At 43.9% G+C, this 26,784-nt stretch overlaps 1 protein-coding gene across 35 annotated transcripts in view; it reads right to left on the bottom strand.

The window, feature by feature from the left end:
- Nucleotides 1-25,781, bottom strand: part of MAP2 (microtubule associated protein 2) — a 224,400-nt gene extending 198,619 nt beyond the window's left edge. For 18 of the 35 annotated variants that reach the window (XM_032919920.1, XM_030486728.2, XM_030486749.2 and 15 more), the window contains exon 1: nucleotides 25,541-25,732. Coding sequence is in view for 1 of the 35 variants with exons in the window: in XM_030486753.1 (XP_030342613.1) it covers nucleotides 21,230-21,233 (4 nt within the window). In the remaining 34 variants the exon portion in view is untranslated. Of the gene's footprint in view, nucleotides 1-21,229; nucleotides 21,369-25,540 lie in introns of those variants that run through there. The other 17 variants (XM_030486730.1, XM_030486740.1, XM_032919915.1 and 14 more) reach the window with 12 other exon arrangements.
- Between the last annotated feature and the right edge of the window lie 1,003 nt (nucleotides 25,782-26,784).

The following is a 26,784-nucleotide window of genomic DNA, read 5'->3' as shown; positions in this document are numbered from 1 at the left end:
GGGATACTGGGCACAGCAAAGGAAAGGTGCTGCTTATCTCTAGCACTTTTTCAGAGCTTCTGAAAGATGTTTTCAACCGTTAAAAAAAGAAATTTTGTAGTCTAAGCATTTCCACAGCAGATTGCCAAGGAGGTACTGAGACACAAACCAGAAGTTGGTATTGCTCCTCTGTTTTTCTCCCAGGCTCACGCACTTTTCACATCCTACCTTGCAAAAGTCAGCCTTAACCAAGCAGAAGAGATTTAATCTTGGCACAAGCTACAACAGCAGCCAGCAGATTGATCGTGGTAAAAACATTTGTCACCCACAGACTGGCCAGAGGAGGAAACAAGTAACTTATGATCAGTGGACACACTCTGCTGCTGAGAAAGAATAGCTGCAGTGCAGAAACAGCTATTTTGGTCACGAACCGCATGCAGACCCTGTGGTTGTTCAGCAGCTGAGTATCAGTTTCCATTCAAGACGCCATGGTCCTTCCACAGAACTAGAATCACAGAATGAAACATATAGGAAGGGCCTCTGGAGATCTCTATTCCGAACACCCATCCCAAGCAGGTCATCCAGATCTCATCCAGTTGAGCTTCAAAATACCTCCAGGATACAAGAGTTTACAACCCCTGACAGTCTCTGTTCCAGCATTGGGGGCTGGTGGGACAGACGTACTTCTCACACAGAATGGAGCAACCATTTGAGCTCCCAGCAGTGACCCGGAAAGCTGAGCCCGAGTGAAAGGCAAAATCTTCACCAGGTTCTGAAAACAAACTTGAGTCTCTGTGCAGCAAGAACATCTAAATGACTGGAGAGGCTGGTCTAGTGCCACATGATCCATCCAGCTAAATAAAAATCTGCAAGAGGAACTAATCTCATGTGTTTCTGATCCCCCACTTTCAGTGACTGCAACCCTCTAAAGAATGAAGTAGGTTGTTCAGCAGCCACAACATCTTTAACAAACTGTTGGCATCATTTGGTCAGACATCCCATCCAGCTGTGAGACACCACTGGTTTATTCTCAGGAAGCGCAAGGCCCTGAAAGTGTCCTGTCCTACAATACAGGTGAACACATCTTTCAACAATTACAGGTTAGACCAATCCAATTTGTTTTCGATTCACCCACTCATCCATACCAGTCTTCAAAGTCTTTTAATCTCCCTTCCCAAATTGCCAGAGAACTGAAGGGGGACTATGTATTAGCTGAGGTGTCAGTCTGCAAGTGCTGCCAGCAGTTCCAAAGCCTAAAATGCAAACCCCTGCTTTAAAAGGAGAGCTGGACTTAAATTGCAAGAAAGTTTTTAAAACAGAAATTAAACACAAAACTGGCTTTCCTATACTGCCTACGAAAGAAAACACATCAGTAGCTCTCCAGTCACTGCTCCCTGGGCATCAACACCACTCCACAAGCTATCAACCCCACTCCACAAGCTATCAACACAGCCACCAGCATGAATTCATTGAACCAATCTAAGTTAGCAGAGTTACCACTGCATAGTAACTCAGTTCATCAAACTGGGAGATAAAGCCTCCAAACACAGGTAGCTTAGCCAGGAATGGGCATCAGTGGCTGCAGCATTAACCTCTGCCACAAGCACAGTGCTCCAAGAAGAGAACAAGAACTTCTTCTTCCAGAGGGTACCACAGCATTGCCTGTCTGCACTGCTCTTCCCCAGGCCTCACCCTGCTGCTCCATCCACCCAACCTCCATGCAAACAGCCTGGGTGGAATCCCTTGATGGTGCAATCCAGCTGCTCACAGACAGAAATCCAGGTCACAAGATCCATTATCCACACAGCTGGCCCCTTCAGTGCCAGCACCAGCAAAGAGGCCAAGGACTGAATGGTCACACACCTCAAATGGAACAGCATGGCTCACCTCCCTGTAATTTAGTCAGTCATTGATGGAAAAATATTAGTGCGTGAATTCATTATATGTTATTTCTCTATCTCTGGGGCTGGATGAATAATGAAAACAATGATTCACAAATGGCTTATTACAAAAACAGCAAAACAAACACTCAGATCTGTTATTTAGAGAGGATTGTTTCAGCAGCTCCATCTCAAAGGGCCAGGGTGGAGTCTCCAGGTCTGCTTCTACACAAGAGGACAGTATCGCAAACGTTGCCCTCATGCTGCAGGTTTGCTATTCCTGTTTCTGGAATGCTTCCAGGACGCTTCCATCCAGCTTCTAGAACAGTGCAAAAATGCAGTTTCAAAAGAGAAACACATAAACTAACTCTTCATATTAAAGCATGTATTTGTTTTTCCTTCAGGAAGCTATGCACTCTATATGCCAGACACTATTGCTAGTTTACCAAACAAACCACTTGAAAAGAGAATCACTGCAAAGCAGGCTGGAATGAGTTCCTGGAGATCAGCTGGGTTTTGTGCAAGGCATCAGTTCTCCTTGACATGCAGGAAGAAGAGGAACAGAGAGCTGTGCCATGTGCAGAGCCTCAGCTTCCCAGAGCAAAGTGCTCCTTTTCAAAGGACCCCAGTGGAACCAGAATGGTTCTACAGCAGGGGCAGGATCTGTATCCACAAAGGTGCATCCACATGGAACTGTCACAGCATGCCTGCCTGCCTAAGCCAGCTCCCACTAAAAGCCAGTGGCATGCAGGGACACAACCTTAAACGTACCTGTGTCTCTAGAAGGGCACAGGGATACATGCTGGGATTTACCACTCAGGCACTTCACCTCCCAGCACTTCCAGTAAAAGCTAGGATTTGTAGACACTGGGATTGTTTGCAACTACAGGAAGGTTAAGCACTCTTTAAAACAAACCCAGCTGGAAATCACCAAAGCATTTTACAAAGCCCTACCCAAACCAGTAAGATTTCAAGTGGCAATAGCAAAACTGCATTCTGCCTTTTGAGGTGGCTGTTCTCAGCACAGAGACACAACCCCAGCTGACAGACTGTTAGGAATTATTTTAATCTGATATAATCTAAATATAACAATTTTTTTTTTCATGCCGTTAAAGCAATCCCCTCAGCAGAACACATCAGGAGCCAACTTCCAATGCCAAGTATTTATATTTTTTTAATTGCCAAGTTATTATCCTGTAATCCCTAAAGATATTGCAAGTCCTTATGAGGGAAATCCAGCCTTAACTACAGAAAAATAAAATCCTGATATCCAAGCACACTCAGTTCATTTTTTTGGTTGATATCAGATGTTAAAGTAGTTACAATTCCCAATTTCCTGAAGTTGCATATCCTTCTTTGTCAGAAAAATACTTGTCCCCAAGAACAAAGCACTCCTGTGATGGGTGGGCTTGAGGTAACCACCTGATCTAGGACACAAGCCAGGGCTTTTGTATTTTTAAACAGCAAATTAACTTCTGCTAAACAGAACTCCCTTCTTTCTGAGCAGCAAAACCTACTGCTATAGAATGCCTCCTCTCATGGTGATGGCAGAGATGAAAAATGGGGGAGGAAAGAGTAATTGCAAGCTGATTAGGCAATGTGAGCACAATGCAAATGCACTGAAGAGAAATTCAATGAGCACCAGGAGAAGTAAACTGAGTGGCAAGTTCACATCTTCTCTCCCTCTTTATTACAATAAAAACCATTTATGACCACTACAGCTTTTATCCTCATTCCATCTCATGAGTTGAAATAGTGGCACACTTTTGGTTAGAAATACTCTGGGTCTTGAGTCCCTGTACTCAAGACCCAGAGGCCTTGATCTCTTTTGGTTTTACACTGCATGGAGGGAATTAGGCCATCAGCATCAATGGTATATCCACCAACACACCCTCCAAGACTTACCCTCCATTCCTCTGGGACAACTGGGAGCCAGCTGCAGACACAGGGAATGCCAAGCACACACAGCTCCATGCTGTCACCCACCCAGACACTGAGCTGCTTGGAAGGGAAACATCGGACTTTGCACTGCATGCAAGGGAACGCATTACACGTGCAGCCACCAGCACTCAGGATCTGCATGTGATTTAACGGGACTGTGTACAACCAACCTCAGGATTTGTGTGCACCCCAATCCTCACTGCATTTCACTCCTTAGATCCATTTGAAATTGCTAAACAAAGTTTTGGCCCCTAGGTCCATACCTGCAAGCATGTGGAAGACAACAGATCAAGTACAGAAGAAATAAACATTTGTATTCGTTTGCTCTGAGGACCTTGATTTTTCAGCCTGTCGGGAAAGATCCTACGCTCAAAAGCTGTTCTACAATCCAAACTACACAAACTGTAGACACTGCAGATCCAATGGACTGGGAGACATTACTTTACTGCAAAACAGCAGAAATTTTCATCTTGGAAGAAAAGTAGCATTAACCAAAATACCTCTTGCAGCATTAATTATAGTGGAAAGAATGAAGAACACATTGAAAACTGGGAGAAAACAACATTACCTACAAAGCATGGTGTCAGCACAGTTATTCTGACCCATATGCATTTTTGTGTCATGTTAAGTCACCATTTGCCCAGTCACCCAGTTCCCAGACTTCTGGGAAAGAATCTGAAGCTAATCATTTTCCTTTCCTCCATACCAAAAGCTGAGGGGCTTTGGGCCTATCTGCCCTGACAGAGGTTCAATGTAAAGTCCTCACATAACGTACATCACAGAGAGCAGACAAAGAAACACAAAAAAAAGGAGCTTGCTCCTCTGAGCAGGGAGCTGAGAGTCCCAGCTGCACCTCAGTTCCAATTAGCCGCTTCAGGAACTTTTCTCACAAGAGAATGACTTCTGAAAAAATAAATACCCGCTCTGATGGAGTAAATTGTGAGGAGTTAATTTGCAATTCCACAATCCCCAAGGGACTCCAACACCAATCTCTCTGGTGTTTCATCTACAGTAATTTAATAGTTTACATTGTAAGACCTATGGCCTACAATAAAGATACCACGACAAATCTTGAGTACATTATTCACCCAAGCTGCACTGATTCAAAGGCTCTACTAGGCCAATTAAAGCAAACAAGATTTAGCAGTCTGCTACCTGCCCCAATGATTAGTAGAGCAAGCTGTTTTCCCTGCCGGGATCAACAGCTCCACAGCTAACAGCTTCCACCTGCAAGCACATTCAGGTTAGGCATGCAAAAAGAGGCAAACCCAAATGTGTTCCTCCATTCACATTCCCAAGGTCCTGGGAGAAAATTAATACTTTGCTGAAGTCACTACACAATTTAATTCCCTACTCCCACAAACAGTGACATGCATCATAGAATCATAGAATGGTTTGGGTTGGAAAGGACCTTCAGATCATCCAGTTCCAATCCCGCTGCAATGGGCAGGGACACCTCACATTAGACCTCATCGCCCAAGGCTCCATCCAACCTGGCCTTGAACACTGCCAGGGATGGGGCAGCCACAGCTTCTCTGGGCACCCTGTGCCACCGCCTCAGCACCCTCACAGGGAAGAACTTCTTCCTTATATCTATCCTGAACTTCCCCTGTTTTAGTTTGAACTCATCATCCCCTGTCCTACCACTACAGTCCCTGATGAAGAGTCCTCCTCCACACAAGGTGTGCCTTTCAGATTCACATGTCCAAACTATTCTGAGCTATGCTAAACTCTGTGTCCTCTACTCCATTTGGGGCTAGTTTTTAATTTGTTTTCTTCCCACATCCCCCTTCTTTGCTTGCCAGGAACTGAGTTGGTCATCATTAGTTCAAGTAACATTGCCCCAGCCCTGCAGCATCTCAGAGCTCTGAATCAGCAAAGCACCCTTTTATGTAGAGTGCACTTGATAACAAGATTAATAAAAACTAAATTGCATCTTTAAAGGGCCATCTTGTACTGGCATAGCAAGAGCACAGGTTATTAACAATGGATAAAAACAGCCCTGGTCAACAGCGCTAAGAGTCCAGGCGGTTCTAAGCCTCTTCTGCTACGAATCAACCTGAACAGCCTCTAAAGAGCCTCTGTTTCCACTGTGAACTGCCAAATACTCAAAAAGTGACTGTCCAAGCTCTTTTAAGGAACAATGACCTGAACACTATTTACACAAGTGTCATCATTCATTTTCTATGCACGGATCATCTGAATGAAAAGCATCTTCTTTAGATTTGGTTACATAAATAAAACACTATTTTGGGTTGGTCAATATAATGTTGTAAAGTACATGATTTGTGTAAACTGGTGACAAGCATTCCTCCCATGCTACACACTGTAAAAGGTGTAAATATAAGTATGAAAATTAATTTCTCTCCAAGCACTAAGAGAAATGTAGCTTCATCAAGGATGAGTTTAGCTCAACAATCCTCTCTCTGTAAGAAAGCAGCATAATTGCTAAAAACTTTTGAGGTTCTTTCCTAAGAAAAATGATGGATATTCACGCTCAATTTCAGGTTTTGCAACTTAAATCTCATCAGATACAAGACAAAAAATATTTAGTTTACAGGTGAAAGGATGCAGCACCAATGCTTTGATACAGAGCACCTGAACACTCATTTCAGTGCAACTGCGAGTATGAGTAATTCTGCTGGAAGTTGTGAGGAGGTGATAAATGACTTGTAGAGTTCTCCAACTGGTTTTCTATGCATATGCTCCAGTTGATAAAACACAACTTATGTAACTAGGACAAGAGCATCGAGCAGTGAAGACAGCACAGGAAATGCCATTCCTGCCATTAGCCAAAATGCTCATGTGGCATTTACATTCTCAGAGAATCATTGGGAAAGTTTGTTCCTTTTTTCTTCCTCGAGAATAGAAGCACAAGTGTTTATAAAAATCAAGAACACCTCCTTTCTTCTCCACCCACATGGAACTTGGCAGCATGTCCAGTATTTTGTGATGTCAGCTTTGAAAAACCTGCATTACATTGCTTCAGGGCCTCTGAGAAAATAAAAACAATTAAACTACACACTGATTTAGGACCTGCCCTTTTCTCCTCTTGTGTGCCTGGCCTTCAAAGAGACACTTGTTGGTTCCCCTAATAAGTCTGGCCCAAATTCAGCTGCTGACTGGAGTTGGCTCAAGGGATTAACATGGATGACAAACCGATGAACATTTGTGAAACTGGAGGTCTGCATGGTTACCTGGGCAGTGCGTGGTGCTATCGGCAGCGCAGCTGGATAGAGCTTTAGGGCTTTAAAAACCTGCACCAAAGATAACGTTCTTGAGCTCAAAACCATGAAGGAAATGACAAAATCACCCAGAGATCCTTGCAGGACAGAGGAACTGTAAAGCATTGTGTCCCCTAGAAGGCAGCACTCTCCTGTCTGCCCATACTACTCATTCAGGAGGTTGGGCAGAGAAGGCAACTGCCATTTCCATAGCATTCATTGACAACTGTCAGTTCAACCTAACAGCCAAACACAAACACCTACCTCAGGAGTAACACAGGAGTCCAGGACCAAGGCAGCAGCAACACAAACAAAAAGCTCAGTTCAAGCATACCTTCCCTCTCTGAATCCCTTGGCATCAACATGGTTCTCCTTGCATACTTAGGAGCATTCCTTGACTTAGTGCACCGTGACAATAGCCAAATCTGCAAAGGCAGATTGAAACCCGCCTTTTTGTTAATACACTTACAATTCTCAAGTTTATGCCCCTAGATTCTCTCCTGACATAGGCTGTTTTGAGCAAAGGATAAATTTAGCCCCAAAGGTCTGCAAGGTCTAAGGACAGTGCCTCAGCAGGGTGTGCACTGTTCAAAGGGCAGTAAAGGGAATAATCAAGCTGGTAAGCACATAATCATGCTTTAGGTACTAATCCTGCAACATAGCCTACAAGCACAGACTCCTCTTTATCCCTAATGAGAGGCTGGAACCTCACATGCATGCATTGATGCCGCTGATACCTGGTTTTTGCTAGAAGACTAGGGCCTCGATCACAACTGGAAAAAACAACCCAAAACCAGACTTTGGCCCTGTGTGGAAAATGTCAAAATTAAACTTTGATACAATAACTAAAAATTAACTAATGGCCAACAAGTAATGCAGATTTCACTTATACCTAAACAGTAAATCCTGTTTGGCGGTGTTTTAGCAGGTGACCTTCCATTGACACAAGATTTATAAAGCCTGCTAGCTATTTTACTGGAACAGAACTCTACCACACTCATAACAAGATTTCCAGAGATTACAGCCTGGGCTAAATCGTTGCACTATCAAGTCTGTAGAATACCATATAGAGAAAGAGTAAATAGAAATGTCAATTACCTTTGAAACAATGCAGTTAAGATTCTGACCCAGCACAAACCGATCTCGCTCTGCTACTACAGTGAAGTAGAGAAAAGAAACATGAATGCTCAACTCTGATGTTTTTACATGTGTTTGCCTGTTTATGTTCATGGCCCAAACAGGCAGGAAACCTCCCTCCTCCCCAAAACTGATGATGCAGGTTACACGCAATAATTGGCAAGTGACATTAAAATATGTGCACTTTCTCCCTTTGAAGAAAGATGATGTTCTAGAGCTTGACAGGCCACTAATTTTATTACACACTGCCCTCAGACCCCAAGGAATCCCTTCATAAATCCTCATACATCAGCAATGAAGCCTCAATCTTCAGCAAGGTCTATATGCTGCTCACTTGTAGGGCAGCCTAGAATGTTATGGCTAATTTACTATTTCTGATAGGTGTAATGAGTAAAAACGAAGAAAAAAATATCTGAAAATCACTAGCAATCTCATCCAAGTTATTATTGGCATTCCCACAGGCTTTACAGAGAATCAGTGAAAGCTGTAGGCTTGTTATAACATGGGTGCTGTACTGACTTTACCAACCGAAAACAAAACATTCTTTAACTCTTCTAGTAATTCTAGGTAAAGAATGTCTCAGTAGGAGATTGTATTAGTGATGATTATGGGGTTTTCCACAACATACAATCTGCCTTCTGAAACTCTTTCAATAGAATATGCTAATTAATAATACATGGTTCTTTTCATTGAATCAAACAGGATCCAGATCACATATCACCACTTTTCTATCCTTTATTCCTGCTCTCCTATTGAATTCACACTGAAATTCCCAAGCCTGATATGCTATCCTGGTAAAGCACTCCATGACCGCTACCTTCCTCAAGGACAACAAAACTGTCAGTCAAGAAGCTGAGGCTCACAACTGATGATGACACCAGTCTCTTGACAACCAGTTCACAACTGCATAATCTCTCCCACTGCAACGGGAAACACATCACAGAACCTTCCCCCTCACACAGCAATGAAGAAAACCTGTTTCTTCCCTTAAGGTCCTCACAGTTACAATTTGTACAAACAAAAATGCTACTGAGCCGCTAAGAGAAGACGAATGTGGGGCAAAGTTATCAATATACACTGTAGAAGTCCTCCAGGTGTCAGCATAGAAAGTAGGGCAAAACAGGAAATGAATAAGACGATTTAATAGCTCTTTTCTTATCAGTTGATTATAAAGATGGTTACAAGAGGAATGTTCATATTTCAACACACATGCAGAGTTTATTCTGTCATTTTTCATATTTCAGAGTTTTCCATTGAACTGACAGAGACTCCATATACATTATTGCACATCATGTTTGAGAGACTATCCAAAGATGTTCTTTTGGTACAGTACTACATTATTCTTATTGCAGAAGTCATTACTGTCGTAGGAAAAGCTTCCTATTTAGAGTCCTTCCATATTCGGAAGAGCTATTGCTTTAGCATGTGAATGCAGCATGCAGAAGGACTCACAGTCATTCATGTGCAGCAATGCAGAACTGAATGAAGTAACACTGACTGCAGGTAAAACATTTCACTTGGAAACCATCCAGGTGACAGCTCTCCTGTATCGACAGCAATGGTCCTACTGTTGACGCTATTTCTATTTAACATAGGCCAAGTATTATGCTCCAGTAGTATTTGTATAAGAAGTTCTATTCAGCTCAGTGGAGTTACATATGCGCATATATACGAACATGCACAAATGTTTTTAAGAGTAAGAATGTACAATGGAAAGTTTACCAAAAATTATTAAAAGGCATCTATACTGATCAGTATGGAAAAGCCTTGGGGAACTTCACAGGGATGTAACTCAGTTCTGCAAGAAACTCTGATATCCTCAGCACTTTGGAAAAAAAAATATATATATATATTTATATATATTCTTCCTCAAGAATTTTTAGTAACTAACAGATGGCATTATGAAACAGGGATAATTCCCTAGTAAATGACAGGGCTTGGTTTAAAACTTTGACAGAAATTCAGTAGTTCTCTACAAAATTCTGTCAGATTCAGGATGAGGCTCTTGTGGAAAGTCACCTCTATTCCAGTCTCTTCCCAAATGAGAAAAAAACTCCAAAGCACTGAGCTATAGCTCAAGATTCACTAATACAGGATTTAAAGTAGACCATTATATGACTCCAGGAGAGCACAGAAAGTATCAGAGCTATTTGCTTAGAAAAAGTGACATTATTAGCCCAGCCAGGCACTTTCCAGTATCTCAAATCCAGTTCATAAAAGCATACTTTCCATCTGACAAACAGCATGGTTTCACCAATTGTCACCATAAAAATCTAAATGGCAAAACCAAAATTGAACTACAGCTTTCTTAGTATGGAAAAAGGAAAATAACCATCTGCTTTGTTTTCTGCCTCACTAGTTTGGGGGTTTTAATGTGTTAAGCTAGACAATGTGAAACAAACAAACTACAAAACAAAACAGTATTTTAAAGCACTGTTCTAAGATTAATCTTGATGGCTCAGAGACATGAATGAACATCAATGTACAGGACCATGAGTAAATCAAACTCAACACTGCTTCATAACACTGTTAAAAAGCCAGGCTGAAAGGGACCTTTTTCTCGTTTGAAACTGTAGGTCTTAGCAATAAAACTCAAGAACGTTTAAGATCTCTTTAGATCACAAATATCTGCACCAAACTCACCCCCAATAAGACAAAGTACTTTACTGCATTCCCTAGGAAAATTAATATTAGAAACAATAATTACTACTATTCAGTAGGCACAAGTTTGGAGTCTTGAAACTATTTTGTCATTAACATCCCCTACCTAATTACACTACAAGTCTTCCTACGGAAAAAAGAAAGGAAAAGAACTAAACACCACCTATCAGGCAAATATGCCAATGTTGTCAGACACACACAGACAGCTCTAAGCACCTTTACATAGATGTATAACATTCCCAACAGCTGATTTAGTGTGAAAGCAGATGCCAAAACAGATGAAAAACAACCACCACAGCCACTCAGTTTTCATCTGGCAACAAGTCCCAGCCTGCTTCTCCAGGCCTATTCCAACCAAAACCTAACTCTGACTCTCCATACATGCTCAGGCATTCAGCAAGCTTCACACAGTTACAACTAACCCAAACTCCCTGACAAAAATTAGGTTCTTGTGCCTGGTTTTCCGCTTCCAGTGTTTCTGCAAAATATGCTGCTTTGAAGGACTAATCCAAGCCCATCAGAGCCAAAATAAAGGTTCCTATCAATGGCAAGCTGCCTCACAGCCCAATTCACAGAGGTCTTTAGCACTTCAGCAGGCCCATGGCAGCCCCTGCTAAGATGAGGCACCCCAGGGACTCTCCATCCTGACTCTGCAAAATGCCATACCAAATTCCAACAGGACCCAATCCAGCATCTTCTGCTCATTTTAGCACCAATTTATTACAGTAATTCTGTAAATGCAGAAGTCTTCATCAGGTTTACACACCATAGCAGGAGGACTAGTGTGGAAAAAGAACTCATTGCTCTGTTCTTTGTTACAACTTTCCCAAGCTGGAGAGCACCACCACAGTGCGCAGTTGCTAATCATCCTCTCCCTCATTCACTGCTCAAACGTTTCTTCACTGAAAAAAGAAACACACATCCCCAAAAACTGAAGCTGCTTGCTCCAGACATTGTCTAAAGGAAGTACCCTAATTATGCCTATTTTAGGATTTACATTTTAATTTCAGCTTCAAGACAGCTGGGCTCCTCTCGGGGGAAAACCAACAGCAGCACAGTAAATCCTTCAGGCATGTTTCCCCCATTTTTCTTTCCGAGTTACTGCTGTGCAGTTTTGCACTGGTTGAAGACATGATCAACACACAACAAAAGGGTATTCCAGCCTCTCTGGGTAATGAACTGGTAATGTATGGACTGCCTAACCTGGGGCAGTAGCTTTCAAGAACTGAGAAGATTTCTTTTTCTCTCCCCAGGGTAAAATAAGGAATACCATATAGCCTTTCAGATGCGGAGATTAGAAAATGAAAAGACTGACTGAACAATTTGATCCACCCTTTCAAGACAGAGTTGCTCCATATTCATGTGGCTGCCCCATATCATGTGGTAGGGTGCCACTGGCTTGTCTTTAATAAAATACAAGTACTTACGTTGCATAATGCAAGTTAGCTCCTCTTTAACAAGGATCTCAGCTGCAGAACCAACCCCACAGGTAGTAGCCTTAAAAACTGAAGTGATACTTAAAACAAGTTTTTTGAGCTGGATTCCTCAGAATTCACCGCGTGAAATTCACAATAGGCTTTGAAATCAACACTAACTAGCAATTAAATAGATACTTCAATGATAAGTGTGTTGAAGTTGTGCTTATCAATATTTTAACATGAAAGTGACAAAAGATATACTGCCTGCAAAGAAGCTGCTCAAAATACATACAGGATAAAAGCTAGGAATGCTTTTACTACTCCATCAACGTCACCAGAACGGAAGCAATGAACAACCTATTCAAGCTTCCTGCGGATGCTCCAAAGCATTTGTAAGGAAGGCAATCAGAGTTTACATAGCCCCTGGACTAGCAAAGTTTCTTCTTCACTTGTTATTCCTACCACATACCTACAGAGCTTTCAAAGCAGAGCAGTGAGCAGGTTAACAGTGCTAGATGGTATGAATCGGCCCCAGATTCAGCAAGAGCCACTGATTCACAGAAACAACTCCCTGAAAAAGAGGCATTTGCCATCTTCCAATGCAGCAGTGAGCCAGCCACAACCTACCCACGCACCTCAGTAGTGCCATGGCTCTTTTACCTGCCAGAATAGAGAGACGAGTACAGGGGATGTAGGAGGGAGAGCAGTTTCGTCATTGCTCCCTTCTGTGCACCCACACAGGACTAGCCTGGATTCCTGACCACATTACCAACCGCTGCTACTGACTGGCCACCAACACAGAAAGGGTTTGTGTGCTAGCACAGTTCTTCCAAAATCTCTATTTTCTTACTGGTATTCTCATAATCCACTTGAAAACTTCATGTTTGCCTTTTCCGGATTGCAGGCACACTGAGGTGGAAATAGAAATCAAAATTAAATACAAGTAAAACATTAGAGGAAGATACTGAGTCAGGCTCATATAAATCACAGTGCAAACCACACAGTCCTGTCCTACTAAGGATCTGAGCAACCCTTATCTGTTGCACACAAATACTCAGAGAGAAGTACACACCGCCAACTGCCCTCGGGAAGCAGAATAACACCAGTTCCATGTTACTGCCACTGCTCACAGCTTTGCTGTCTCCAGCCCACCTGCCACCACCCTGGGCTGCTTTGTGCCTCTGACTCAAGCGCATGGGCTCTTTTGTTTGTTGCTTAGAAAATACTGCCCATAGTATCTGAGCCCTTAACATTTCAAGTAGCTCTAATTCAGCTTTCAGCTCAGTTCTTTGTTTTCTAAAAATAACTTATGTTTAATTGCAACTGGTCACAATTTTCTAATTCTTTGTGACCCCAAACTTCTAAATCTATTACACAGAGGCAGCCACAATAACCCTTAATGAAGATGTGGGTATGATGCAGCATGCTAGGGGCCATCTGGTTGCCAGGTGTTCCTTGGCTTAGCTTTTTCTAACAACACACATCCCTCCTCCTCCTCTAATTCCAAGGAAGGCAATTTCTACCTCAGGACAGTCCTTCATTAAAGACACAGACAGGGGCTTTATCGCAAATGAGTCAACTGCAGCACAGCAATGTTCAGAGCCAGCAGCAGAAAGCCTAGAAGGGCTGTTTATTACCATACGTATCTCCCTGTGACTACCAGCAAAAGACTGTGCCAAGGGTATTGCTGACTGTTAATGGGAAAGGAGCCAAGTACAACATTTTTACTGTAATCCCGTGTCTTGTGCCCTTCAAATCACAATCAAAAAAAAAAAAAAAATTAAATTTATTTTCAAAATGAAGCAATAATTTCCTTAAAATCCCTGTGTTTCAGATAGGTAAATGCCTTCCAGCTCTCAGATTCAGATACACATTCCTGCCCCTTCCCTTCTCCAGCACTCTCAAGCATTGTAGAGAGCTGGACTGGTAGAAAGTAAATAATTTCTGCCCAGCACTGCCATTGCCCTGGCTCAGCTTCCTGAACTGGCTTCCCACGGGGTCAGGCAAGGACTACGCACCGTGAGAGCAAACAGGAACAGGACCCCCACAGCACCAGCTGAGATAAGCCTTGGCTGCAGAAAGACCGCATCCCAGGCTACCAAACTGGAAGGCTTCTCCTGGTTTCTGCTATTGCACTAAGATTTAGTTTGCACAAAGCAGCTCACATTTCAGGCTAAACCAAACGTTTACGTGGGCACTTGCAGTAGTCCGTTCTTGGGAACAGTTTCAGACTAGTTATATATAAATACCAGGGGTCAGTGGACATGATGGAGCAAAGTTGTCTCAATATTTCTCAAACAGGGTGGGGAAAACTGGAAAAGAAAAGGCCTTGTGACTCCTTCCAGCGTATGGAAAGGGCCTGTGCTGGGGAGCTCCAGAATGTCAGGCTTGATGCTCCCACTGGAATTAGTAGGATAAGAAACAGCAACTGCTGCTGCTCAGCAGACACACAGGGCAAAAATGTCTGTTCTGCCCTGGCAGCCAGGAACCTGCCTTCCCAGGCTTGGGCATAAACAAAGTACCCAGAAGAACCACATTACTGGTGTGTACAGAGAGGATTATTTTGCAGAGACAAGGCTGCAATGTGCCCAGAAAATCCCCACAGGAATAATCTCCAAGCCAAGAACAGCTTCTCCAGTTCTACTGTGGATCAGGACCTAAGCAAATGGGACAAGCTAAAACCAAAACCAACAGTGCACCTGTAATGGACATGCCAGTGGCTCTCACCCCTAGCCCAGAGCCCTACCATGCACTGTCCACCCCATGGCTGTCTTTGCCCATGATCTAAGACTCCCATAAGCTCCCATAAGTTGCTCCTCAGAAGAGGAACAACTCCACATTTCCAAACAACATCCAGCAGAAGAACATCACAGGTTCTTTTTCCATGGTTTCATCTATGCAGTAGGCTTCTTATTTACGTGGAGCTCTGCCCAGAGCTATGTTTCAAAGCAAAATGAGTGATTAAACTTAGAAGCAACAAATGGAAAGAGAGAAACACTGAAATACAGCCAGAGCTACAGTGGAAGGGGAAAGTGCCCAGTACCACTACCAGTTATGAAGGATTTTCAAGTTCAGCTGTGAAGTAAATCCATTATGGAAAGGGAAACATTAATAAGTGACTAGAGACACAGCACTTTTATTCTTGAGGCACATTTCCTTGTTCATATGACCATGTGCATCTTGTAAGAGGAAAGTTTCTGCTATAAATTATTTTCGCAAGCCTCAAAATATTCTTCAAAGAGCTACTCATCTGCTCAGTGACACAGGCATGGGGCAGGGCTTGTTTACCAATCCACGAGGATTACACTTCAATCTAGATCATGCCTTGCCTGCAGGTAAAGGCACTAGAACAAACAACAAATACACCAGTCTTTCCAACTGCAAAGGCATGAGGGGAACAGAATCCAAAAGTTATGTTTATATCATGGTTGGATGAGGAAAAGAAGTGAACATAGGGAGATATCTGCTGCTTCGTATCTGTTGTTCAACAGTCTAGAAATCCTGGACAGGCAAATTCTATTCCTACTGTTGTGTCAGCTCTGAAACCTACCAGTTACAGCTGAAACAAGTCTCCACAGCTAATTCTTCAAATAAAAGCATAACACATGCTTCTGACCTCTCTTTTTACCTTTTTAATGCATGCAAAGATCACTCCCCCACTGGCAAAAAACTAATTTTTCACTCACCTTCCCTTTCCCCTTGGGCAAGTGAGAGAAAACCACCAAAACACTGCCAGAGAAAACACAAAACCACTCTACAGCTAAAATATTCGTTCCCTTGCCCATGCTAGGACATAGATGAGTTACATCATTGCACACTGGAATACGCAATGTCACTGGGGCTGATCTTGCAACATTTTCATATGCAGAAGAAAATTTCACCCTTTTCAGAAAAAATTACTACTTCTATCAGTACATAAAACAGATCAGAAATAAAATAACTCCAATCTTCAAAGTGACTAAAACCTCAAAACTGAAATCCACCTAAGAATGACAGGGCAGTAAGGGCAAAGCAGATCACCTGGTGCTGACCACAGCCAGAGGTATTTCAGGGGAATGACCCATACTGCCAACTCTGCAATACCATGTCTTCAAGGAAATAGTTCGTTCTGATCCTAATAGTAAACACAGCTTTGTGTCCTGAAGTATGGAAAACATTAGGGTTGCCCAGTTTTGTTTTTTTTCCTCCCAACTACTTCTTCCCTCCTCCTGCTTGTAATAGGCTTGGTGGTGGTGGTGGTGGTTGTGGGTTGAAATGGGTCTTAAAACACTTAATTCAAAGCATAAATGAGTTAGTTACTCAAAGTACAGCTTTCACCACCACCATGTTGCGCTGTCCCCATCACTGGTAGAAAACAGAAAATTCATGACCCCACCCAAAAAAGGATTATCTGTCTTAACCAGCAGCATTTGAATGTGCTGGCTCAGGAAGGTACCCATCTTCCACCAAGGATACTCTGCCATTGTTAGCATCTTTAAAAAAGCAAGGGCTACTCTCTCATAAATAGCAGTGTACATAGTCATTTGTGCTGCAAGACAACAAGAAGAATCAAGCTCATAAAGAGATTTCAAAGCAAGGCATAAGGCATTGTTTCAGCAGCCACTACTTGATTTACTTACTATCAGTGCGTCAAAGCCTGAGTCACGATGAGCCAAAGAACAGAAAACCCTGTAAGTACAGCTGCTTGGTGCACATCGGGCAACACCAACAGCCCCTACACAAGTCAGCACTCACCCAAAAGTCAGCCTGCTACTGGATTCAAGGGCTGCAGCGACAGCAGATAGGAAAGGTTTGACTGACTCTGAGCCTGTTGGTAATAACAGGTAATAAGGCAGGTCTGTGCCGGCATCCTGATAGCGTCATTACCACCTAAACAACACACAGCCATTCGGGCAGGTAGAATCAATATCATAAATATGGTAAATGAGAAAATGTGTTGCTAACCTCCAAGTGCCTGTCATTATCAAATAAACTTTGCAACATATGATTAATTCCACTTACTGCTAACAGTGATGCTGAAAGTGTACAGTGGGCCAAAACAAGTCAAAAAGTGAACATAATGTAACTACACCTTTTTTTTTCCAAATGCATTCCACAAAGAAATTCACAACTATTCATATTGAAAGGCACATTTAATAGTATTTCTGATCTTGCATTCAAAATACTGACAGTGTTTTAAGCAACACTAGTAGCATGCCATTTAAAATGATCTAACCTAAAGGACTGTAAGTATTACCTATATATACTGCTGGTAATTTTGGCAAACTATGTGGAATATAAAATTATAGATATTAATTTGTCAGATTACAAAAAGCCTTTTATTCAAAATTTTAGACATAAATTTATTATATGCTGTAACAGATAGCACTGGGTAATACAAAATGCTTACATTCAATATTTTGCTAAGTCTTATTCAGAAGTATAACCAGCTCTCTATAGCCAGAAAAGCTAACTTCACACAACAACACGGAATGAAAGCTCTTATTTACCACACTCTATCCCTTGCTCTTTGGAATGAATCAAGTTATTAACTGTTCATTCACACACACAGCGGTTTGTTTGGTTTTCTTTTTCTTTTTTCTTTAATGACTCTCTCACATATGTTTGCCAAATTTCCGTTTACTACTTCAGGAAATAAACATGTTTTATCTCCCTAAAAAAAAAATAAATACACAGTTTCCTTGCTCCTGATTTATGCATTTCTTCGTTGCTTTCCTGGGGAAGATTTTCTTTATAAGACATCAGATTAATCATATTAGAAAAGACAGGGATGGGGACAAAAAACTACCTTGCCACTTTCCTTCCAGCCACACTTAGCCCCAACCCTAAATGCCAGGTCTGTTCTGGACTCATAGCTACACAGACACTAACACCCAGGTGTATTATGAGCATGCTGACAGCCTGTGAAGAGCATCCTTAGGGCCAAACTCTGCACTGACTGGATCAGTGCAAATCAAAAACAACTCCAACGCATACCTGGAGGAGCTGACTCTGTTAATTCAGAAATCTCCCTCCTATTCTTGTGGCTATGACTCTGCACCACCTATTTTCTAATACAGGTAGGGGGGAGTGCTGAAGATAATTCTGCAGGCCCGGAAGCAGCTTAAGGCCAGCACACCCGGCTTCATCTCCAATTCCCTCCCACCCTAAACTACAAGTTGGCAAGCAGAATGGGATTGTGAATGACCAAATATCCAGACCACCCCTTGAGCAAGCTCTACTCTCCTTTTCCTTTGAAAATCATTCAGCTCCACCCCTGCATCTCTCCTTTCTGAGCCCTTGGATTTCTTCCTTAAGCCTTCTTGAACATTTTCTAATTACTGAGGGAAATAAAAGCTGTTATTGATTTCAGCATGACTCAAAGGAAGCAGGCAAATACCTAACTGCATGAACATGGTCTTGCTGCAAGCAGGAACAGCAGCCTGCCTGCCAGCCTACCTACCTACCACACCCTGCGACACAACCATCACGCAGCAGCTTGAGACACCCAAAAAGCACATCAGGCACCAGCAGACAGGGATTTGTCAGCAAGAGGCACCCTGCACATGAGCATAAGCTCCAGCTAATAAAGCTGTAGTCACAGCAGCTCAAACAAAGGTAGCAGCTCTGCTTTCTGAATGATACCACATGGCCAAAGCAGGAGTGGGTGCCCAAGCATACCTTACTGCGTCATGTGGAAGCAGCTGTAAGAACACGACAGGGGCTTTAATAGCCTGGGGGGTCTCTTTGTCCCACAATCAGCCAGGGGACAGTGGAATCACATTAACATGAGCAAGTATTGGATGTTGGGATGGGAGTCAGTACACTGCAGTGTACAGCCTCGGGTCCAGACAAATTCTCCATGAAGGGAAACAATATGCTCAGACCAGGCAGTCAGAGAAAAGCTACTGCAGAAAACAGAATAATTTGGCACAAAAGAACTGGTTAGCTAAAACAAGCTAATCAGATTTCCAGTTAAGCAGAATTCAGATCTAGACCTGAACCCTACTTAAAGTGAAAGCATTTTGAACACCACTTCGAGTCCATTTCACAGCAAACACAGCAAAGAGGCTTTCCTCAGTCTCTGAGCTTTCCCAGAGGCTAAGGGGGTCTCTGAATTTAAGATCTGCCACCTTGCAATTGCCTGCACTGGCTTAACAAGTTATACAGATACCTTCTACAGAAAGCAAGGAGAACAGAAGAGAGCAAGAGATTTAGCTCTACCTCAGACCCAGCCAGGGTTCCTCTGGACACAACCTGCACAACGCTGTGGTTGAGCTGCGTAGGGAAGCAGGCCAACCACTGCAGATCTGCACCCAAAGCCAGCAAACCTGGTTTTCTGGCCAAGCAGTGAAGCACCCAGGTCACTTCTGAAGGTCCACAGCCTTTTTCTTCTGTTCACTTCCAGACCAAATCTGGACCAAGGCTGCAGTTTTCAAAATCATAACCCTAACTCTGTTTGGAACCTCTATAGTATTCCTACGCTATGTTCTCATTTTGAGATACTTTCTAACTTTGTTCATCCAAGATCAGAACCTTAGTAAAAATGGCAAGTTTTGCACAACAAAGCAGCTCTTCTAACAGATAATGTATGTTCTTCAAAACAGAACTGACAGCTCGTAGTTTTAAACCAGAAACCAGCCACTATCGTTCTCTCCAGAAAATAAAGTGAAAACACGGGGTTAATTGAATCAATAGGTCTTATAATTAAATGCTGCCAAGTTAGCTGACATGATTGAACTGCTGGTTTTGGTTTGGGGTTTTTTGTTCATGTTGTTTATCCAGAGGTTGCAGACACTTTAAATACAGCTAATCTTGCAAACAGCCATTGAAATTTAGTTTAAATCTCCCTCAGGGGACAAAATGACAAGTTTCACAAGCAGAAAAGTAAGTTTTCATAGACTCAACTCACTGGAAGCTACTGTAATCTAACTGCATTACAGCTAGTACAAGCACTAACAGAACAATCTTCCTACTTCTTGCCGGGGGCTTGACCAACACAAGACAAGAAATATTTCTCAGATGTCTGTACCCATGAGTGCTGATTGTAAATGAAGGAGCAAAATCTGCCAGAGGGGCTGAATTTTACCTACAAATCCATAACTTAAGAATTCACAGGTATAAACAGATTATTTCCCTGAAGAGGAAAAGTACCCCAGATCTTCAATAGAGAGAAAACAAAGGGGCATTGTCTTTTTCCAGATGGTGCAAGTCAGGTGTAGATTCAATGAATTCAACACAGTTACATTGATTTTCTCCACTTAACAGTCCTGCTTGTAAGAGGGCTATTGTCTCCCTTATGCTACATGAACATACAGATACATATACACAGTTTATCTGGAAGATGGACACTATGCGCTAAAAACCCCGAATATTATACCACAGAAAGTTAGAAAAACATGATGTTTAAAAAATTCTAAACAGAAACAGTGTATTGTAACATTGTTCAATCAAGCAGCACTAACCTCTCTCACAGATTACAGAATACAAAACAGTTTAATAAATCTCTGTATTTCGGAGGTTGCCCAAGCCTTACCTTTTCACAATTCCTTTCCAACCAGCACCCTAACAAAGATGCAAAGATGTTTGTACACTGAGTACAAACACCAACACTGAAACCACTGTCTCTTTATCATTTTAAATGAGTGTGACAGGCTCTCCGCCACCTCCTCAGTCAAGACAAAAGAACAAAGATCAATTTCATCTGCAAGACTGCTCTAGGGAAAAACAGCAATGAGTGTAAAACCATAAGGAGCAACAGCATTAGCTCATCTTTTCTCCTTACTACGGCAGCAAACAATTAGTGTTAAAATAAAATGGGTCAATCAAGACCTCAAATCTTCTTAACAGCTAGCATAATCAACCCATGTGGCCACAGCAATCCGAATTAACCCCATGGATACATCAGCCCTTTCCTCCAATACCTAGAAAGCAATTACAAATATTACACTGAATCACCTTCTAAAACACCCTCCTATAGCTTAGTAGCATAACCGGTGATTTAACCTACCCATGAAATAGAAGCTTTTTCCTGTGCTGAGGCAGATGGCTTAAGAAACCACCTCTGTTTGCAGCACCAATCCTCTAATGTCAGCTCCACCCTATGAAAATCAGCCTCATGCTGTTTTTCTCTCATTAGCTGAGATGCTGCTAATGACCACACCTGTACATGATGCAAAAGAATGGAAGAAAAAGCACCACCCTTGAACATGTTAAGACCAACCCCTCTCCCTTCGTGTGTGCATGTGTGTTTGGGGAGGGACAAACAATGTTCCATGAAATCACTACATTGCTTATTTCCATGCTTTCTCTGGAGGTACATGGCACCACCGAACATGACTGAGGGTTTTCCACCACTGAGCCGACATACCCTGAATTTACACTCTTTCCTTTTTCAACAAAAACATTCCCTTTTCTGTTAAAAACATGCTTAACTTTTAAGCATGTGTAAGGCTCACTTTCAAGGGCAATTAAGCTTGCATTTAAGCAACTGAATAAATCCAAATGGACCAAAACAAGCATCTTGGAGTATTAAGGAACAATTCCACTTATAAGCTCATGCATAATTTTATTTCTTCATCAAGTACACACATGGACTTTAAGGTAGCACACAAACAAAATATCCAGATCGTCAGATAATTCAGTTTAGAAGGGACCTTGGGAAGTCACCTAGTCCTAGGACCCCAGGATATTACACCTTTCCAAATTTCATAGAATCATCATAGAACCATGGAATGGGTTGGGCTGGAAGAGACCTTAAAGCTCATCCAGTTCCAACCCCCTGCCACGGGCAGGGACACCTTCCACTAGAGCAGGTTGCTCCAAGCCCCTGTGTCCAACCTGGCCTTGAACATGCCAGGGATGGGGCAGCCACAGCTTCTCTGGGCACCCTGTGCCAGCGCCTCAGCACCCTCACAGGGAAGAACTTCTGCCTAAGATCTACTGTAAGTCTGCCCTGTTAGGGTCAGGTTAAAGACACCTCCCCTTTTTAGACCTGTCCCTACAGGCCCTTGTCCGAAGCCCCTGTCCAGGTTTCTTGTAGCCCCTGTAGGCACTTGGAACTCCTCTAACATCTCTCCAGAGCCTTCTCTTCTCCAGATTGAACAAGCCCAGCTCTCTCAGCCTGTTTCTGGCTGTCACTCATTCATGTGCATGTTAACTCTGACACACCCTGATCCCTTTCCAGGTAAGGCTTCAGTTCAGTTACCAACGTCCTGCAGGCAGGAGTGCCTCTTTGGGGAACTCCAATAAAACTAAGGGGTAGCTCTTTCTGTGTACCAGATCAGTTCTCAGCACAATCACTGCCTGTGCTATAAGCAAAAGAGTTGTAAGGAACTCAGGCCTTTGGACTGACTCACAATTTATAGAGAAGCACTACTATCAGAGTGGGGTTTGTTTCTCCCTTTCTTAAGCTAATCGTGGCAGATCAGATCTCAGATCTCACAGACGCTGCAGCTATGTTAGAAGTTCTGTCAGTACCTTGAGACTTTGTAGAGCTTGTAGTAATAAAGAGGTAGCCTTCTGAAAGCCAACATCATCAGGGCCTTGCAACCTAATTGGGTTTTTTTACTTTCCCTTCTTCCTACCCCTTTAAGAAAACAAATCTGTCGCCAACACATGTATGACATGGCACATTTGGGGGTGATAGCTGAGATAGTCCATCAGAGTCTGCAGTGGGCCTCACCCACCCATTTCTGTGTTTAGATATTTCTAGCAATTTCCACAGCTCAGACAACTGCTAAGTGAGCACAGGCTCAGAGCTGTAGGGGCCAGAGCCTGCTCTGGTGTCAGTACACATAGCAAATGTTTCCTCTCATGAATGCAGGTATATGGTTTAGCAAACAGTAACTAATACAGAAAGCAGCATGACATAGGCTGAAAGGAAAGGTGTTCTTCTGGAAAAACATCTATAAGCAAGGGAATTCTTAAGCCACAGACTGCAGAGATTCATTTAGGGACTGCTGTGATCAGATCACTCATGTCGAGGCATAGCACCTCAGGGGTCATTAAATTACGACTTTTTCTTTATTGTCAGAATATATTTAAAGAGCACAGCTAAGTGGGCACTGACATAACATACCATAACATACATAACAATTACATCAGATCTCTAAATCAAGGGTGCAAATGCCGCTTTCTGTAATGAACAGCGTTACAAGCACAATGAACTGCCCTCCATGCTCAAAGCATGCTAAAACTCCCCACAGAAGCACAGCAACTTTTTATTCTCAGGATGACAGCTCTTTGGCTCCTCTCAAACGCCCCCAGGCAACGCACAATATGGGTGCAACAAATTGTTAAGTTACATTAACCAAATCCTGTCCCTTGGGTAAAAGTTGTGGAGGAGAGATAGAATTTATGCCACTGCATCTCACTGCTGAAATCACCCCTCTTCCCAGAGCCCTGCTGCACAAGGGCTCACCTGCATGTTTCACAATGAATGGTGTAAGGCATTGCGGTTATTTTCAGCGTGTTAGCAAATGCCTGAGCTCCAGGAGCCTGGTAAAACATTGTCTGGGGACTTGCCCACTGCTGAATGCATCAGGAGTGCTTTGAAAATGGGTGAAATGAAATAGACAGTGAGGAATTCAGCCATTCCTAGACCTAGGCACTACAAGGGGCACAATGGGCTCCATTTTACATATCACACTTTCAGAACATCAGCAGCAGAAATATACACCCATCCACAAACTTAACTGCATTGTCTCTATGAGGGAAGTTTCCAGGACACACAGGGAAGGTGCCCATTCTGTCAATTCTGGTGAATCACTTCTTAGTGATCTATGAAGTAATGGCAAGGGTAACTTCAGCAGGTAATGCTTTCTCAGCACATTCTCTTCCCAGCAGGCACTGAGATGCTGTGATCACGTCATCCAGTCAGGAGAGAAGCAAGAGAAGCTATAGAAAATACATTCTGCTGCTGAGCCTCTTCTTGGGTGCATATGAGATCTGTAGTCTAGACATCCCTGCAAGTCTAAACCAGCACAGGTGAAAAGAAACAGGTTCTTTCACAGAGAGAAAACAAAAGTTTGGGGAGGAAATGGGGAGAAACAGAATGGAATGGACATGTGCTTCAATCTTGTGAGGAATAACCCTTCTGAAAACAAAAGGGACAGGTTTTCTGAACCGCAAGCAGAGCAAATGCTGGACAGCAAATGATTTTTTGAGAAAGGACGGAGTAAGATTTATTGACACAACCACAAAGACATGACACATCAAACGGGATGCTAGAGACCTAGAGTAAGTAAAACTTACAAAATACATCCCATTCTACTGCATGGTTTTATGTTAATGACTACTTATACTTGAAAACCTGCTACTTTATATTAGGAAGACACCTACATCGAAATCCACCAACGAAGTAGAGAATACCTTTATTCAGAGGAAAACTGAGAGCTCCTGGTTAGCGTGGGGAAACAAACAATGTTGGTATCTCATATACAGAAAGCAACTCTTCCGGCATGCGGCACATCCCCTTCTTTCCCAAAGCTGTTTCACAAAACACATCTTATCCAAACGGCAGGTCATAATTAGCATCCCAAACATATATGCAACAAATTGAGGCGAGCAGTCTTTATTTGGCGGATCACATCGGGCGCAGCGTTACGGCACCGCAGAGCTGCATATGCTCACGGCTCGTACCTGCAGCAGCTCAAGCGAGGCACATTTTGCATAATTTTCTCTTACATAAAAAGGCTTTGTTCTCCACCGCCTCACTGCGGTTACAGCCTCCCCGGGCACGGCTGGTTCCCCTCCGCAGCCCACCCATTCAATACAGGGAATGATTCTTTCTTTAATATATGTATTTTCCCCCCTTCCCTGCTGCAAATTAAAAGCGCTTACAACCACCGCACCCCCTTGTCTCACACAACGTTCTTTGTTCAGCCTCACAGATCCCTTTAGAGGAGCTTAGCAGGGGTGGGGGCAGGAGAGGACAGAAGGTTACATCCTTTAAAGGGTTTTACCGTCTAGAGATGCTCAAAACCCTTAAAGGCGAAAGTCGGCTGCCCCTTTATGGAGGTAAAACGGGCGTTACCGGGAAGCCGCCGGCTCGCTTCACCTCGGGTCGCCTCTCCGGGAGCTCCGCGGGGCCGACCCGCTGCCAACTTCGGCCCAGGTCCGCCTGAGGGAGCGAGCGCGGCCCCCGACGGATCCCAACGGCTCCCGACGGCCGCGAAGCCAACCCCCCCCAACCACCACCAACGCCCGTTCGGTCCTTCCTTCTCCTCTTCTTCCAACGGGCACCCGCCGCACCCCGCCCGGCCGGTACCATCCCGCCCGCAGCGGGGCGGCAGCGCAGGGTCTCGGGAAGAGTCCTTACCTGAGCGCCGCGGCGGCTGCCGGCACCGGGACGCGCCGAGGGGCAGAGAGAGGACGCGCCGCCGCTGTGCCCGCCTCAGCCCGCCCCGCCGCTCTCGGGGCTGTCGCCGGGACGCGGCCGCCTGCGCGCCGCGAGCTCCCGGGACCCGCCCCGCTCCTCCGCCCCCCGGCCCCGCCCCGGCGCCGCTCCCGCAGGGCCCCCGCGGCGGCGGTAGCGGCGGGCCCGGCCCCTCGGCACCGCCCCGCCCCGCGCCCTGCCCGCAGCGGCCCCTGCATTGCGGAGGGGCCCCGCGGCCGGAGGTGTTTGCGTGGCGATGGGCGCGCATCGACGCCGAGGTGCTGCGGACGCGGCACCGGACCTGCCCCTGCGCCCGGCCCCGGCCGAACGGGTGTCGTCCGGCCCGGCAATGCCCTGCCGTGCCCTGCCCGTGGTCCATCATAGAATCCCAGACTGGTTTGGGTTGGAAAGGACCTTAAGATCATCCAGTTCCAACCCCCTGCCATGGGCAGGGACACCTCACGCTAGACCACATCGCCCAAGGCTCTGTCCAACCTGGCCTTGAACACTGCCAGGGGTGGAGCATTCACCACTTCTCGGGGCACCCTGTGCCAGTGCCTCACCACCCTCACAGTAAAGAACTTCTTCCTCATACCTAACCTGAACTTCCCCTGTTTAAGTTTAAGGCCATCACCCCTTGTCCTATCGCTACAGTCCCCAATGAAGAGTCCCTCCCCGGCATCCAATCGTCCCTGCCTTCATGGAGAAGCATGCCAAAAGTCCCCCACCTGATTTCATCAGGGTCTTCCAATGGTGCAAGTCTCAGCTCAATATAATTTCTCCTTTTTCATCTAGAGAAAGGGGATGCGTATTGGTGACGTAGGTTAAAAAACACTTTTACAGCACGTAACTTACAAATTGTGCTCTTGTACAGCCAAGCTCTCCAGCCATTTCCTGGAATCTGGAAATAAAAGATCTATTACTTTGTCATTTACCAGCTTCTCCAACTGAACTTTCCTCCTCAACCCCTCAGGAAACCAATTACAGTTTCCATATTCCATAAAGCAGGCAAGGGCAAAGCCATCTATCAAGCAGTGCCTCTGGTTTGGTGGAGCTACAGCATTGGCTCATCTCACACTTCTTAGGCAGAATAACCTCATTTCAGTTCCCTTTGCTGGAGATGAAAGAGTAAAACGATACTCTCTCACCTTTCATATTTCCTAAACAAATTAGTCCAACTGGTTTGT

Source organism: Strigops habroptila, chromosome 5 (genome assembly GCF_004027225.2).
Source record: "Strigops habroptila isolate Jane chromosome 5, bStrHab1.2.pri, whole genome shotgun sequence".
NCBI classification, from domain to species: Eukaryota; Metazoa; Chordata; class Aves; order Psittaciformes; family Psittacidae; genus Strigops; species Strigops habroptila.
Note: the sequence above shows the minus strand (reverse complement) of the source record. Positions and strands in the feature narration are given on the sequence as shown.